This window comes from Cherax quadricarinatus, chromosome 26, assembly GCF_038502225.1.
Source record: "Cherax quadricarinatus isolate ZL_2023a chromosome 26, ASM3850222v1, whole genome shotgun sequence".
In the NCBI taxonomy this organism is placed as follows: Eukaryota; Metazoa; Arthropoda; class Malacostraca; order Decapoda; family Parastacidae; genus Cherax; species Cherax quadricarinatus.
This window is the reverse complement of record NC_091317.1, coordinates 5,310,682-5,329,091: the sequence shown is the minus strand read 5'-3', so window position 1 is coordinate 5,329,091 and position 18,410 is coordinate 5,310,682. Positions and strand designations below refer to the sequence as shown.

At 41.6% G+C, this 18,410-nt stretch overlaps 1 protein-coding gene and 1 long non-coding RNA gene across 2 annotated transcripts in view; both read left to right on the top strand.

Annotated features, from left to right (window-relative positions):
* The window catches only part of LOC138853256 (uncharacterized), a 13,901-nt gene extending 7,958 nt beyond the window's left edge, over nucleotides 1-5,943 (top strand). Inside the window, exon 3 of the long non-coding RNA XR_011392464.1 lies at nucleotides 5,556-5,943. This is a non-coding gene — a long non-coding RNA (uncharacterized lncRNA). The remainder of the gene's footprint in view (nucleotides 1-5,555) is intronic.
* Nucleotides 5,944-15,074: 9,131 nt separating this feature from the next.
* Nucleotides 15,075-18,410, top strand: part of LOC128691636 (uncharacterized) — a 36,759-nt gene continuing 33,423 nt past the window's right edge. The window contains exon 1 of the mRNA XM_070088760.1: nucleotides 15,075-15,232. Coding sequence (XP_069944861.1) covers nucleotides 15,230-15,232 — 3 coding nt within the window. The 5' untranslated portion in view covers nucleotides 15,075-15,229. The remainder of the gene's footprint in view (nucleotides 15,233-18,410) is intronic.

The window sequence follows — 18,410 nt, the reverse complement described above, 5'->3', positions numbered from 1 at the left end:
GGCAACTACATGAGAAGTGGAAGACAGCAAATGTAGTCCCCAAATTTAAGAAAGGAAACAGAAATGAGGTACTAAACTACAGACCTGTGTCTCTGACATGTATTGTGTGCAAAGTCATGGAGAAGATTATAAGGAGGAGAGTGGTGGAACACCTGGAACGAAACAAGATTATAAATGAAAACCAGCATGGGTTCATGGAAGGCAAATCCTGTGTCACAAACCTTCTGGAGTTTTATGACAAGGTAACAGAAGTAAGACACGAGAGAGAGAGGGGTGGATTGATTGCGTTTTCCTAGACTGCAGGAAGGCCTTTGACACAGTTCCCCACAAGAGATTATTGCAGAAGCTGGAGGATGAGGCACAAATAACAGGGAGGGCACTGCAATGGATCAGGGAATACCTGACAAAGAGGCATCAACGAGTCATGGTACGTGAAGAGGTATCACAGTGGGCGCCTGTGACGAGCGGGGTCCCACAGGGGTCAGTTCTAGGACCAGTGCTATTTTTGATATATGCGAACGACATGATGGAAGGAATAGACTCTGAAATGTCCCTATTCGCAGATGAAGTGAAGGTGATGAGAAGAATTAAATCGGACGAGGATGAGGCAGGACTGCAAAGAGACCTGGACAGGCTGGACATGTGGTCCAGAAACTGGCTTCTCGAATTCAACCCTGCCAAATGCAAAGTCATGAAGATTGAGGAGGGGCAAAGAAGATCGCAGACAGAGCATAGGCTAGGTGTACAAAGACTACAGACCTCACTCAGGGAGAAAGACCTTGGGGTGACCATAACACCGAGCACGTCAACGGAGGCACACATCAACCAAATAACTGCTGCAGCATATGGGCGCCTGGCAAACCTGAGAATAGCGTTCCGATACCTTAATAAGGAATCGTTCAAGACACTGTACACTGTGTATGTTAGGCCCATACTGGAGAATGCAGCACCAGTCTGGAACCCACACCTGGTCAAGTACGTCAAGAATTTAGAGAAAGCACAAAGGTTTGCAACAAGGCTAGTCCCAGAGCTCAGGGGAATGTCATACGAGGAAAGGTTGAGGGAAATCGGACTGACGACACTGGAGGACAGAAGGGTCAGGGGAGACATGATAACGACATACAAGATACTGCGGGGAATAGACAAGGTGGAGAGAGATAGGATGTTCCAGAGAGGGGACACAGAAACAAGGGGTCACAACTGGAAGCTGAAGACTCAGACGAGTCACAGGGACGTTAGGAAGTATTTCTTCAGTCATAGAGTTGTCAGGAAGTGGAACAGCCTAGCAAATAAAGTAGAGGAGGCAGGAACCATACATAGTTTTAAGAAGAGGTATGACAAAGCTCAGGAAGCAGAGAGGGAGAGGACCTAGTAGCGATCAGTGAAGAGGCGGGGCCAGGAGCTGAGTCTCGACCCCTGCAACCACAATTAGATGAGTACACACACACACACACACACACACACACACACACACACACACACACACACACACACACACACACGCAGACACACAGACACACACACAGACACACAGACACACACACAGACACACACACACACACACACACACACACACACACACACACACACACACACACACACACACACAGGCCTAGTGTCTAATCTACATGTGCCTAGGACAAAATGGTAACTAACACACACACACACACACACACACACACACACACACACACACACACACACACACCAGGGAGCTCGGACTCGACCCCCGCAACCTCAACTAGGTGAGTACACACACACACACAGGGATGTCAGGAAGACAGTAGCGAGTCATGGTACGTGGCGAGATGTCAGAGTGGGCACTTGTGACCAGTGGGGTCCCACAGGGGTCAGTCCTAGGACCAGTGCTTTTTCTGGTATTTGTGAACGACATGACGGAAGGAATACACTCCGAGGTGTCCCTGTTTGCAGTTGATGTGAAGTTGATGAGAAGAATTCATTCGATCGAAGACCAGGCAGAACTACAAAGGGATTTGGACAGGCTGCAGACCTGGTCCAGCAATTGGCTCCTGGAGTTCAATCCCACCAAGTGCAAAGTCATGAAGATTGGGAAAAGGCAAAAAAGACCGCAGACGGAGTACAGTCTAGGGGGCCAGAGACTACAAACCTGGCTTAAGTGGCCAAAAGAGCTCATGCAAGCAGGGCAAAGCTACTGATCATGGGTTACTTCAACCACAAGAAAATCGGCTGGGAGAACTTGGAGCCACATGGGGGCCAGAAACGTGGAGGGCTAAGATGATGGAGGTGGTACTGGAAATCCTCATGTACCAACACGTAAGGGACACTACCAGAGAGAGAGGAGAGGATGAACCAGCGAGATTGAGCCCAGTATTCACCTTGAGTATTGCAGATATTGAGGAGATCACATATGAAAGACCCCTTGGGACCAGCGATCATGTGGTTTTAAGATTCACATACACATTAGAGTTACAAGTGGAGGGGAAAGCAGGAAGAGCCGGACGAATGAAGAATGAAGCCAAACTACAAGAAAGGGGACTACGCGGGAATGAAGAACTTCCTGAACGGGGTTCAGTGGGACAGAGAACTGGCTGGGAAGTCAGGAAACGAGATGATAGAATATGTGACACAAATATGCAAGGAAGCTGAGGAAAGGTTTGTACCCAAGGGTAACAGGAATAATGAAAAAGCCAGGATGAGTCCGTGGTTCACCCAAAGGTGCAGGCAGGCCAAAACCAAGTGTGCTAGGGAATGGAAAAAGTATAGAAGGCAAAGGACCCAGGAGAATAAGGAGAGCAGCCGTAGAGCCAGAAATGAATATGCACAGGTAAGAAGGGAGGCCCAACGACAATATGATAATGACATAGCAACGAAAGCCAAATATGACCCGAAGTTGTTGTACAGCCACATCAGGAGGAAAACAACAGTCAAGGACCAGGTAATCAGGCTAAGGGAGAAACGAGGAGAGATCGCAAAAAATGACCACGAAGTATGTGAGGAACTCAACATGAGATTCAAAGACGTGTTCACAGAGGAGACAGAAGGGACTCCGGAAAGGCAGAGAGGCGGGGTACATCACCAAGTGCTGGACACAATACATACAATCGAGGAAGAAGTGAAAAGGCTGCTGAGCGAGCCAGATACCTCAAAGGCGATGGGGCCAGATAACATCTCTCCACGGGTTCTGAGAGAGGGAGCAGAAGTGCTAAGTGTACCCCTTACAACAATATTCAACATATCTAACAAAACAGGGAGATTATCTGAGGTATGGAAGACAACAAATGTAGTCCCAATTTTTAAAAAAGGAGACAGACATGAAGTACTAAACTATAGACCAGTGTCACTGACATGTATAGTACGCAAAGTCATGGAGAAAATTATCAAGAGAAGAGTGGTGGAACACCTAGAAAGGTTACAGGGACGGAAAATCCTGTGTCACAAACCTACTGGAGTTCTATGACAGGGTGACAGCAGTAAGACAAGAGAGAGAGAGGTGGGTAGATTGCATTTTCTTGGACTGTAAGAAGGTGTTTGACACAGTTCCACAAAAGAGATTAGTGCAAAAACTGGAGGACCAGGCAGGGATAACAGGGAAGGCACTACAATGGATGAGGGAAGGCAGCAGCGAGTCACAGTACGTGGCTAGGTATCAGAGTGTGCGCCTGTGACGAATGGGGTTCCACAGGGGTCAGTCCTAGGACCGGTGCTGTTTCTGGTATTTGTGAACGACATGACGGAAGGAATGGACTCCGAAGTGTCCCTGTTTACAGATGATGTGAAGTTGATGAGAAAAATTCAATCGGACGAGGACCAGAAGAAACTACAAAGGGATCTGGACAGGTTGCAGGCCTGGTCCAGAAACTGGCTCCTGGAGTTCAACCCCACCAAGTGCAAAGTCAGGAAGATTGGGGGAGGGCAAAGATGACATCAGGCGGAGTACAGTCCAGGGGGCCAGAGACTACAAATCTCACTTAAGGAAAAAGATCTTGGGGTGAGTATAACGCCAGGCACATCTCCTGAGGGGCACATCAACCAAATAACTGCTGCAGCATATGGGCGCCTAGCAAACCTCAGAACAGCATTTGGCCATCTTAATAAAGAATCGTTAAATACTCTGTACACTGTGTACGTTAGGCCCATGTTGGAGTAAGCGGCACCAGTTTGGAACCCACACCTAGCCAAGCACGTAAAGAGACTAGAGAAAGTGCGAAGGTTTGCAACAAGACTAGTCCCAGAGCTAAGGGGTATGTCCTGCGAGGAGAGGATAAGGGAAATCGACCTGACGACACTGGAGGACAGGAGAGATAGGGGGACTATGATAACGACATAAAATACTGAGAGGAATTGACAAGGTGGACAGAGACAGAATGTTCCAGAGATGGGACACAGCAACAAAGGGACACAGTTGGAAGTTGAAGAATCAGATGAATCACAGGGATGTTAGGAAGTATTTCTTCAATCATAGAGTAGCCAGGAAGTGGAATAGTTTGGGAAGCGATGTAGTGGAGGCAGGATCCATACATAGCTTTAAGCAGAGGCATGATAAAGCTCATGGTGCAGGGAGAGTGACCCAGTACCACCCATTGAAGAGGAGGGGCCAGGAGCTATGAATCGGCCCCTGCAACCACAACTAGGTGAGTACACACATTCAGATAGTCACAGATGCAAAAACACAGACATACAGACACATAGACACAAACACGTGCATTCACAGACATACAAAACATACATAATGACACACAGACATAAAATACACACTAATACAAGCAACATATCAGATAATGTAATGTCTAATTTTTAACGATATCATCAAGTGAGCCAGCTGGAGGCCTCGGTTATATGATCAAAAATCCAGTTAGAAAGATTTATGTGAGTGATCCGTGTCAGAATATACTTGTCTTTTTTTTTCTGACGAATAAAACATCACTACCACTTCCACCAACACGAAAATCACTACCACCGCCTCCACAATCACCACCACCGCCTCCATAGTCACCACCACCGCCTCCACGTTCACCATCACCACCTACACCATCACCACCACCACTCTAATGAATGGGAGGGTAGTTTCACTTCCTTGGAACAAGAGCCCTTCACTAGTTTCAAGAGCATCTCTCCTCACTCCTTTCCCATTAATAGAACCATATCCAGTTATCGTGTCACTTTCCATTAACTCAGTGCAAGATAATATTATATATCATGTGAACATTCTCAAGTGATGTCACATAATATAAAATTCATTATTTAACTTACCTCAAGTAAATTATTTAACTTACTTCAAGTAAATTATTTATCTTACCTTAAGTAAATTACTTTACTTACATCAAGTAAATTATTTATCTTACCTCAAGTAAATTATTTAACTTACCTCAAGTAAATTACTAAACTTACCTCAGGTAAATGATTTAACTTCAAGTAAATTATTTATCTTACCTTAAGTAAATTATTTAAATGATCTCAAGCAAATTATTTGACTTACCTAAAGTAAATATATGTTTAATAGTAGGTAAATATGTATATTTTCTATTAACATGTTATATTAAGATATGTACTGTTCTCTCTGATTGTTGTTACAGTCAATGTAAGTGATTAAGGAAGTAGAGGTGAGACAAGCTGAGGTGGAGGTGGCTGAGGATGACGTTGGAGGGAGGGAAGCTGAGGTGATCCTGAAAGAGGCAGCAAAAAGAATCTTCAAGGAGATAATTGACTGTGACTGTCAACGAACATTACCCAAGATACAAGTGCCATGTCTGATAATAACTTCTTGGCAACGTTGCAACACCTGGAGATTGTTCTTACCTTCTCAGTTCAACCTGTTAAACACAGTTAAGAAGATTTCTGACGCCATTTTTTTACAACCTAATTGATCAAGCAGTCCAATCTAGCTAAAATTTACGTGAAATATAGAAAATACCTAATCTAACTTAGGATTTGTATAATTATATTACCAACTGCATCGAAAAAAAATCTGATGATATTTTTTGAGATAAACTAAAATATTTTTATTCCTCGTTATTTTAATTCTTTAATTCAATAATGCTAACTGCAAGTGTACTTTCTTGAAATAAAATATAAATATTATCTGTTACACAGATTTAAGACTATCGTCTGCTGAAATTTCTAATACGAATATTGAAAATAAATTATTTCACCCTGCATAGAAAGTTCTTCGAAAAACTGTTTTTTTTTCGTGACACACACACATATATGTATATATATGTGTGTGTGTACGTGTGTGTGTGTGTGTGTGTGTGTGTGTGTGTGTGTGTGTGTGTGTGTGTGTGTGTGTGTGTGTGTGTGTGTGTGTGTGTGTGTGTGTGTGTGTGTGTGTGTGTGTGTGTGTGTGTGTGTGTGTGTGTGTGTGTGTGTCTGTACTCACCTAATTGTGACTGCAGGGGTCGAGACTCAGTTCCTGGCCCCGCCTCTTCCCTGACCGCTACTAGGTCCTCCCCCTGTTCCATGAGCTTTATCATACCTCGTCTTAAAACTATGTATAGTTCCTGCCTCCACTACTTCGCTTGCCAGACTATTCCACTTCCTAACTACTCTATGACTGAAGAAATACTTCCTAACATCCATTTGACTCATCTGAGTCTTCAGCTTCCAATTGTGACCCCTTGTTTCTGTGTCCCATCTCTGGAACATCCAGTCTCTGTCCACCTTGTCTATTCCACGCAGTATTTTGTATGTCGTTATCATGTCTCCCCTGACCCTCCTGTCCTCCAATGTTGTCAGACCGATTTCCCTTTCTTCATAGGACTTTCCTCTTAGTTCTGGAACTAGCCTTGTTGCAAACCTTTGCACTTTCTCTAATTTCTTGACGTGTTTGACCAGATGTGGGTTCCAAACTGGTGCTGCGTACTCCAGTATAGGCCTGACGTACACAGTGTATAAAGTCTTGAACGATTCCTTACTGAGGTACCGGAACGCTATTCTCATGTTTGCCAAGCGCCCATATGCCGCAGCAGTTATCTGGTTAATGTGTGCTTCTGGTGATGTACTCGGTATTATACTCACTCCTAGTGAGGTTTGCAGCTTTTGGCCACCTAGCCTGCGGTCTTCTTTGCCCTCCTCCGACCTTCATGACTTGGCATTTGGCGGGTTATGTGTGTGTGTGTGTGTATGTGTGTGTGTGTGAACATCGGTCTGAGATCCTTATCAGCAATGAATACTTACAGTTCATAGCAACAATGGGGGGGGGGAAGATTAAGCTGAACTGAATAAACGTAGGAGAGGTGGGGGGGGGAGCGAGATGAGAAATGGAATGGGAAGGAGAGCTGAAATAAAGGGAAAAGTACAGCATAATGATGTCAACGAGATAAAGTCAGTTGATCAAATGAAAATGCTGGCCCACAGATGGCTCCAACTTCATCCTGTTTCCTACTTGTATGTCTCATAACAATAAAAATGCTTTCAAATGAGCTGATGTAGGTAACAGCTCTTAGCTTGCCAATAAAGTTAGGAATCCTTAACCTGTAAATAGCTGTCAATAAAGCTAGGGATCCTTAACCTGTCAAACCCTGTGTAAAAAAAAAAAAAAAAAAAAGGATAAGGAAATTGGAGGGTGGTGAAAATAGTAGAGAGAATGAAGGAAGCGAAGAAAATGACTACGATATTAGACAGGAACGACACAATAATAGACCACATGATGTATATAGAATCTATTTACTGAAGACAATCTACATTCTAGTTCTCATTCTCTCTCTAGATACTAGAGGATGGAATAATATAGTAGAAGGTCGATATTTTAGAAAGTTTTAGAAAGGGCGAGGAAGGAAGGGAGGAGGCCTTGTCTCCGTTGTTCTGGGTGCCAGGGCAAGGGAGTGGCACTTCTGAGGCAGTAATCAAGGGGTGAGTCCCTACCTGCAGCTCTCCTGACACATGTGTCGTATTGAGGTTACATCCTTTAGAAGGTAAAAGAGTCCGTTGTGCTGGCGGTGGTGGTGGTGCTGGCAGTGGTGGTGGTGCTGGCGGTGGTGGTGGTGCTGGCGGTGGTGGTGGTGCTGGCAGTGGTGGTGGTGCTGGCGGTAGTGGTGGTGCTGGCAGTGGTGGTGGTGCTGGCAGTGGTGGTGGTGCTGGCGGTAGTGGTGGTGCTGGCGGTAGTGGTGGTGCTGGCAGTGGTGGTGGTGCTGGCGGTGGTGGTGGTGCTGGCAGTGGTGGTGGTGCTGGCGGTAGTGGTGGTGCTGGCAGTGGTGGTGGTGCTGGCAGTGGTGGTGGTGCTGGCGGTAGTGGTGGTGCTGGCGGTAGTGGTGGTGCTGGCAGTGGTGGTGGTGCTGGCGGTGGTGGTGGTGCTGGCAGTGGTGGTGGTGGTGGTGCTGGCGGTAGTGGTGGTGCTGGTGGATGTGATAGTGTGTGTGAGATGGTGGTGAGCGTAATTAACGTGGTGGTAATGGGGGGGGGTGAATCTGATGAGTTGGCGATGATCGTGTTGGTGGTAAACTTTATATTGATGGTAATGATAAATTTGGTGATTATGGTAGAGAACGTGAAGTTGGTGATGACAGTGGCTATTGATGACAGTCAAGGTGATGATGTGGACGGTGAGGGCTCGAACAATTCACCTATAACTCATACTTTTAAAAGGAAACAATGCATGACATTTCGGTCCATGGTGTACCATTATCAAGTATGGACACAAAAAATCGTCCGAAGTTTCTCTTCCAAAGTATGGAGCTGAAATCGTCTCAGTCAGTATCTGCTTGACAGTAACTATCACTGAATAAAACTTAGATTTTTATTCTGTACATCACAGTAAAAATACATAATGAAAATAACGATATCATGTACTTACTGAAATCATTTATTTAGGGGTGATAATGTTTTCAAATATATATTTCAATGAACAATTTAAAACAAAACGAGTTTCTTAGACAGCAATTAAAATATTTCGAAGTTTGTGAAGACTCACTCGGTTAAGTAGAGAAAAGAGTGAACTTGTCTTGCCATAGAGACCATATGACAGGTGTAAAATATGACAGGTGTAAAATATGACAGGTGTAAAATATGACAGGTGTAAAATATGACAGGTGTAAAATATGACAGGTGTAAAATATGACAGGTGTAAAATATGACAGGTGTAAAATATGACAGGTGTAAAATATGACAGGTGTAAAATATGACAGGTGTAGAAGCAAATCGCAACATTTTTTAATTCTACATACGAAGGTGATATTTGATAACATAAGCTGCTCATTATTTGTTTTGGATCTATAATTAAAGATTTAGTTATAAAGGAAAAATATTTTAGGTTGTCTAGACCCAGAAGACAATAAACAAGAATTTCTCGATATAGAAAGATAGTTAATAAGACCCTAGTGATAAGGAAGAAATTTTGGAATTTATTCAAATGAATGCAGTGTAAGATGTTACATTATGGTCTCATTTGAATTTAAAACAAAATCTCTAAGTCCCGATGTGAGAAACTGCTAAAGAATTAATCCCACTGATATAGAAGAAATTAAAATAAAAAACAGCATTTTAAGTTTAATGTAACGTTCTGTTATGGGTGTTCAAACATTTACTTAAAGTGTCTAGTTGCCAAATTGAAAATACTGTAATTATCTTAAGGAGTTCAAGAAATGCATAAAGTTGAAATTAAGATAAATTTGACAAGATCTGAGCCTGATATAGCTCTGCGATCACTGCAGAAAGCTGAGCAGGATTTTCCTCCCCAGAAACTAGTGGCAATAAAACTGGCACAGTTTTAGGCTTTGTTTTTATTAAGAAACAATAAAGGCGAGATTCTGAGAATTCTCAAGTTCGCTCATAAAAATCTCGCGAGGGCATTTATTTTTTTTTATAAGACAGCGGATGTATCACTTAATGTGACACATAAAAAAAGGGTGTGTCATATTGTACAAACAACTGTTCAATACATCGCTCGGAAACCTACGAAATAACATCCGAGTTTTGCAATATGACATTTTCCTCTCAGGAGCGAAATTGTTTTGTAATGATAATGTTCACACAGTGTGTAGGCAAAAATTGTTATGGTCACTGATATTGTGAAATTAAAAGGTCAGCTCTCCCTCACGTCTTTCGTCCAGTTCACACTTGTATTTTGTTATGTAAACGATCTACTTCACTAGAAAACATTGTTTCACACTGAATTATATCGCAATGAATTTTAGTACACCACAAGACCATTGTTCCATGTAGGTGATAGTGCTTACTGTGGAGGCTTTTGTCCGGCCTTTCATGGAGAATGTAGAACCAGCATCTCGCCCAGTATCAACTTCGAGTCCAACTTCAGCCAGGAGCCTAAGTTAGGCAGGAGTCTAAGTTTAGCCAGGAGCCTAACTTCAGCCGGGAGGCCGCGCCTTTGCCATACACTTAAAAAATAAAAAAAAAAGTTTTAGCAGCGTTCCATTAAACTGATTCTTGGCTTGAGGAACTCGGTCTTCGTGGAGTGACTGAGACACTTAACACCTCCCAAGCAGGTGGTAAGTGAACACATCTACCACATCTTCCCTGGGAGATGAAAACATCACCTGGGAGATGAATACATCACCTGGAAGGTGAACACCTTATCTCCTCTTAATATTGATCGTAAAGTGTTCCCTCTTAATATTGCAGTCTACAACTTTCATTATCAGTGGAGATTAATTTCATTATAATAAATATTACGATGGGCAATGAATCACCTTCAGCCTCTCCATTTATTCAAGATGGCTTACCTCTGGTATTGTTTTGCCACACACGCACAAAAAGAAAGTTCAGAGAGTAAGCATCACACCAAACATGTCACTGATGAACATGTAATATATGCAACTAGAGCTGTTGCATATATTACATGGGATCATAGACAATAGACACAGGGACGTTAGGAAATACAAAGAAGCTGGTCAAATAGTCGGTGAAAGGAAACACCATACACAGTTTTAAGACTAGGTAAGGGAGTCGTTCTATTTTTAACATTACTTGATATTAGTTAAAAGACGATACCAGGAGCTATGAACAGACCTCTGAAAACGCAACTAAGTCAGTGCACACACACACATACACATACACACACACACACACATACACACACGCACACACACGCACACACACACACACACACACACACACACACACACACACACACACACACACACACACACGCACACACACACACACACACACACACACACACACACACACACACACACACACACACACACACACACACACACACACACACACACACACACACAGGCTGCAGGCCAAGTCCAGAAATTGGCTCCTGGAGATCAACTCCACCAAGTGCAAAGTCATGAAGATTGGGGAAGAGCAAAGAAGACCGCAGACGGAGTACAGTCTAGGGGGGCCAGAGATTACAAACCTCACTCAAGGAAAAAGATCTTGGGGTGAACATAACATCAGGCACATCTCCTGAGGCGCACATCAACCAAATAACTGCTGCAGCATATGGGCGCCTAGCAAACCTAAGACCAGCATTCCGCCATCTTAATAAGGAATCGTTCAGGAAACTGTACACTGTGTACGTTAGACCCATATTGGAGTATGCGGCACCAATTTGGAACCCACACCTAGCCAAGCACGTAAAGAAACTAGAGAAAGCGCAACAAGACTAGTCCCAGAGCTAAGGGGTATACGAGGAGAGGTTAAGGGAAATCGATCTGACGACCCTGAAGGACAGGAGCGATAGGGGGGGACATGATAACGACATATAAAATACTGAGAGGAATTGACAAGGTGGACAGAGACAGAATGTTCCAGAGATTGGACACAGCAACAAGGGGACACAGTTGGAAGTTGAAGACACAGATGAATCACAGGGATGTTAGGAAGTATTTCTTCAGCCACAGAGTAGTCAGAAAGTGGAATAGTTTGGGAAGCGATGTAGTGGAGGCAGGATCCATACATAGCTTTAAGCAGAGGTATGATAAAGCTCACAGTTCAGGGAGAGTGACCTAGTAGTGACCAGTGAAGAGGCGGGGCCAGGAGCTTGGACTCGACCCCTGCAACTACAACTAGGTGGGTACGCACACACACACACACACACACACACACACACACACACACACACACACACACATAAGCGTGTTAACACGTCCCATTGTCGCCGTGAAGTGTTGCTAATGAAAAGTCGTTCATCGTCAAGGTGATGACTGAGGTTGGCAGACGTTGTGTAAACATCACAGTGAGTTGTTGGTTAAACATTACGGGTGAAGGTAAGCTGTGATGACGACCCTTCATCACACGACTCAACAAGTGAACAGGAGCACATTACTTCAATCAGAGAATATGAGACTTTACAGAAGGTAATAAAATTGAACACTATGACCATTGAACTTGAGTTTAAAAGTACAACTCAATCTTTATGGACAGGATAGAGACAAATATTCTAGTTGATGTTTCGCCTGCGAAACAGGATTTTTCAACCTGGGTAACAGGCTTCAGTCAGCTTAACTGAAGAAGCCTGTTTCACAGGCGAAAAGTCTCAGTAAAGTTCCCCTGCAACTGTTTTCTTTTCTCTCCGTCAGTAGCGCCATTTGTCTTTAAAATTTCTTCTATCTGGTTACGTGACTCGTATAAATCCACATATATGTTTAAAGTAATTTAATCATTGTAATATAAGTGGTTATGTATCATAAATCAAAATATATTTCGTGAATATATTGCGAGTAAATATCATTCCAGCTTAAACCTTGAGTAGCTTAAATCAAGCCTCGCATTATTCTCCATTTATGTCTCTGTTTTAATTGTGTTAGTATTTTATACCATTCCTCTACAGCAGTGGTTCCCAAACTTTTTCAGCTTGTTACCCAATTTAACATGCCACATAAAGCATGTTACCCCTTTCACAAAATGTTGTTATTATTGATATATATGGCTAAACGTGAACGTATACAGCCTCGCATACTCTGCTAATCCTAGCAAAACCATTGAAAACGTAAGAACCACACATACATTATATATAAAATTAATAATAGCTACAAATTCACAGTAACAGTGGGTAAATACTAACTATATACTGCACAGGGCAGTACACATACATACCAGCTTATGTCTACCTCGGCTGATGCTCACAGATAAACTGACAGTGTGAAATAGAGGCAACCTCAGGAAGTGAGTGACGCATACTGGACAGGTCGATCTGGGCTACTGAGTGACTTTTGTCCTGAAGCATACTTGTCAAAATACTTTTGGGTTTCCACACACTTAGCTATATATTTCTTCTTTTCTAATACTGTATATTAGTTTTTGATGTTTATTGTTATTTGGTTTAACTTTATTACTTACTTATAATAGGTTTACTTTACAACTTTATATACTAAGACAAAGTTAACAATAATCCTCATACCGGGTACCGCATTGTTTTCTTGATTTTCAGAATTCATAACTTTTTTTCTGTCACCCCTCCATTACCCCACAAAAATGGTTAAATTACCCCCAGGGGGTAATTTACCCCCAGTTTGGGAACCAATGCTCTACAGGATACACCAGTGTTGAAAATTTATAGCCGATCAGAAACTATGAAGTAATCGCACGAAAAACAAATCTGGGAAAGGTCTGTGGAAAATTTTGAATTTCCCTAAATTCAGCATATGTAAATTTGAATAATACAATAATTGTGTAATAAAATGTGATACTGATTTGACCCTTTCGAGAAATTTCGAGTGAGGGGGGGTGAAGAACAGCCGCTAAGGGACGCCAGGGAGTGACGCCATTTTGTAATGTGTGAACAGTGGTTGTCGTGGGAAATTCTGCTAATAATCCGGCGACTTCCGAGCTAAATTGGGGTTTATCGGCCTGAATTTATAATTAGGAACCCGTGGCAATGTCCCCTGCTGAAAAATTGGGACAGAAAATTTACGGGATCCCAATAATTGCATGTGGAGGACGAAAAAATAGAGATCTTCAATGAATCCTTCACAACAACACACCTTAGCTAAGTGACGTTTACCCATAAAGTACAGTAGTTTTTGCATTGGCCATCGTAAATCCTATCTGCTAGGGTAGTGTTAGGATGTGTTCCATCAGCATTAAGTATCTTCCAATAATTAAATGGTAAGTGTTAGTACCAATTATATTTGTGTACCCAGCAAGCCTAATCCTATACAGTCCACACAACTTTAATTACCGGAATAGCTGGTTTTAATATTGTAATTATTAATTTGATGTCAGGTCTAGCTTTTGTGAGAGTGGTGAAGAAGTGGGCAGTTGAAGGAGTTGCGGTTCAGCGACCTAGTGTGACTATGTCCCACTTACCTCACCATAATTACTTGCAGGTAGTAATTCAGGTAATGCTCTGTAAGCCTCCTGCACGTAATTTACTCATAATAATAATAATAATAATGATAATAATTATGGCAGATCTATTTAAAATTGATCAGAGGGAACCTACACATACCTGGAGTCTACCTAGGGAGGGTTTTGGGGGTCAACGCCCCCGCGGCTCGGTCTGAAACCAAGCCTCACAGTGAATCAGGGTCTGATCAACCAGGCTGTTACTACTGGCCGCACGCAAGATGACGCACGAACCACAGCCCGGTGGGTCAGGTATTGAGTTTAGGTGCCTGTCCAGCACATGGTAATAGTTGCTGAAAAATTGATGCCCACTAGAAGATGTAATTACAAATAATAAACACAAATCTTGGAGGAAGGAAAAGAAATCAAGCAACTACTTTTCTGAGGCTGTGGGTCCCCAAAATTTGTACTAGAGGTGGACCCCATCTGTATGTAGGAGATGGGGAAAATGATTGGCTAAGATTTTCTTTCTTTCTAACGTGCTATATTAAGGATGGATAACATTGTAACAGGTACATATCACTTATAATGCACCAGCAAAATGTACAGAAACAACGAGGCGACACAGTTAACTGAAAGGAGTTACATAGAAAAAAGGTACAACATATACTACTATTTTCTTGTATTAACACATTATTCCTTAATAATGTGCTAATACTTTAAAATACCTTTTATGTGTACAATATTCCCCCCGCGTCCCTAGTACAGTGCTGACTCTGTATCAATGCCAAGGCAAATTCTCCCGTGTGCGAAAATGTAAACACAGCTCAGATGTTTATATCATGGAACACGACGGTTATCCAACACATATTTAACGTCGTTTATGCAATATTTATGAACTACATCCATAATTTCAGAGGAGCAACGTGATATTGTGAGTCAACTTTAGGTGCGATATAAGAGCAGCTTCTGAGATGGAATCCCCCATTGACAGACTGGGTTTTCTGGTCCAGAAACTGCAAGATAGTCATCCAGAGGGAAGCTCTCCAACACCATGGTAAGCTGTGTTGGTGATACTAGACCATTCAACATCATAAGTTGTGTGGTGATACTAGGCCTCCCCAACACCATAGAGAGCTGTGGTGGTGATACTAGACCATTCTTCACTAGACAGCTGTAGTGGTGATACTAGACCATTCTTCACTAGACAGCTGTGGTGGTGATACTAGACCATTCTTCACTAGACAGCTGTGGTGGTGATACTAGACCATTCTTCACTAGACAGCTGTAGTGGTGATACTAGACCATTCTTCACTAGACAGCTGTGGTGGTGATACTAGACCATTCTTCACTAGACAGCTGTGGTGGTGATACTAGACCATTCTTCACTAGACAGCTGTGGTGGTGATACTAGACCATTCTTTACTAGACAGCTGTGGTGGTGATACTAGACCATTCTTCACTAGACAGCTGTGGTGGTGATACTAGACCATTCTTCACTAGACAGCTGTGGTGGTGATACTAGACAATTCTTCACTCTAGACAGCTGTGGTGGTGATACTAGACAATTCTTCACTCTAGACAGCTGTGGTGGTGATACTAGACAATTCTTCACTCTAGACAGCTGTGGTGGTGATACTAGACAGTTCTTCACTCTAGACAGCTGTGGTGGTGATACTAGACAGTTCTTCACTCTAGACTGCTGTGTTGGTGATACTAGACAATTCTTCACTCTAGACAGCTGTGGTGGTGGTAACACTAGTCCTTCCCTACAGAACATTAAGCTGTGGTAGTGATACAGATCTAATACATTATTTTTTTTCTTTAGTGTGGACCGATAAATAAAAATTTTTTATGCTATATGTATTCGTCAGTAAATATCAACAACAGTAACAACAAAAACAATACTACTAATAATATTGATAATAATAATAATAATAATAATAATAATAATAATATTGATAATAATAATAATAATAATAATAATAATATTAATAATAATAATAATAATAATAATAATAATAATAATAATAATAATAATAATAATAATAATAATGCTGAAAATAAAGCACACTGCAGAATAAAGCTATATCAGAACAACGTTCGATTCGTTAAGATTGTTTTTAAGATGGATGCATTTTTCCAGACTGTGTTTCCTTTAGTATCTTGTCCAGCACGATAGTAATGGAAACAGATGTAAATCTAGTTTCATGGAGTATTGTGAAAAGAAGTCTATCGAGGGGCAAAGTTGACCTAAATATTTACCGCAAAGCTGACCTAAGTTTCTATATATAAGTACGTTGTGAAACTGACTCTCTCGTTTGACAAACCAGCGAAATCTATAAAGGCATAATATTTTTGTTTTATTCAATTTCTCTCTCTCTAATACACCCTATTTAAGTATATCGCTTGTTTATACACGTTTCCTGTTGTGCCACCTTGACGGAGGTCAAAGGCACTACCGAGGATGGTTGGGACTGGCTTCCTAGGAAGTCAACCCACGGACTGCGGGGTTGACTTTGTTCCAGCAATGGCAAGGAACTCTAGTAATGTTAGCTACTTAGAAACAAACACTTATTATTTTTCTCTTGTTCTCTTGAATATAATTATTCTGTATATTACGCAACAAAATAACAAAAAGAGGCACAATACCGTGACTGGAACAATATACAAATAACCGGCACATGGAAGAGAGGAGCTTACGACGACGTTTCGGTCCGACTTGGACCATTTACAAAGTCACACGTCGTCATAAGCTCCTCTCTTCTGTGTGCGGGGTATTTGTGTACGCAACAAAAAATATTAGCAGAATAAAAGGGTTCTAAGTAGAACTGTTTGGCATTTGTTTAATCTTATATAAATTGATTTCAATATTTCTTGCAGCGCAGACGTAAATTGCCTCAGAGAAAGTGTCACCTTGGCACATTCGCATCTCGTTTTATCCATATTTTTCCGAGATTCGTGAAAATAAAATAAATTTTCATTTGTGTAGGCCACTGGTATGAAGATGTAGGTTAGGCAACAAATGTACTTAAAAACGCACGCAAGTAATTTATTAACTATTAATTTGGAATTCATTGCAATCGGTTCCATACATTGCAGCCCATGAAAAATATTATAATTGTTTATTACAGTTTTCTTTTTATATAACAGTTATAATATGTAGTGCGGTATTTACGTATGATTTTTTCCTAAGAGTGACAGAAAAGCCTAAATATTTTTTACGAATTATGATAGAAACAGTCAATATTCTCATTCATGAAGGCTTTCACCATTCTGTGAGAACATCTTCAGTAGTTAATATGTTCAGAGTGCATATCTTTTAGTGAACATACACTGAAAGGTTACTTTAATGCCTATTTCACGTACTGAAGTACTAACGAGCGGTGTACAAGTCAGCTGAAGCCTTAATATTTTTTGTGCAGTATAGAAGTTTCTACTAACTAACCAATAATTATTTCTCAGCGTTATTATCTCTAAAATATTCATAATAGAATGAGAGCATGTAACGTCTACTTCAAACTATTCTCAGTTTTATATTTTCTCATTAACAATGCTGATATAAACATTTTTCTTATTGAAACTGCAGTTATTGTTTCTCAATAAGTTTTCATCCTCTTTACTATCTATTTTACCACAGCTCACTGATTTATATATCTTTCTACACTAAAGAAGTAACAGGAAGGTAAGACGAGTAATGTATATTTCTGCCTCATATCAAGGGATCCTATTCAGTAGTCTGCTTAAGCAAGCTTCACTGTGAAGACCTCATTAGCAAGGTTAGTTAGTTAGTTTAATATCCATTAGCAAGGGGTGGAGGAATTCTCACACTGTTGCTTGATATTATTGCTCCTCGTTGATGACGGCTTCTGTTACTGACATGCAGAAGACTTCTGGCTACCTTGGCTGGGCAAAAACTTTAAGATTAGTTCATACTACGAAAGGAAGTAAGATCAGATAAAGACTGGCATTTCTTGCTTCTCGGGCAGAATTTTTGAACTTGACTAATAGAGCAATGACTGTTTCGCTGAAGAAGCTGATTATCAGTTCCATTTTAGCGAAAATTTATCACTATATTGAATTTATGTTAAGTAATACTAATTCAGTTGAGGGCCGCGGTTCGAGCCGACGTCATGATAAAGAACCCACAGAGATGGAATCAGCAGAGGGATGGAACGCCACTCTCAGAATCGTCAAGTTTTCTGTTCGAATCCCAGTACGCCCTTGAGCTGTTG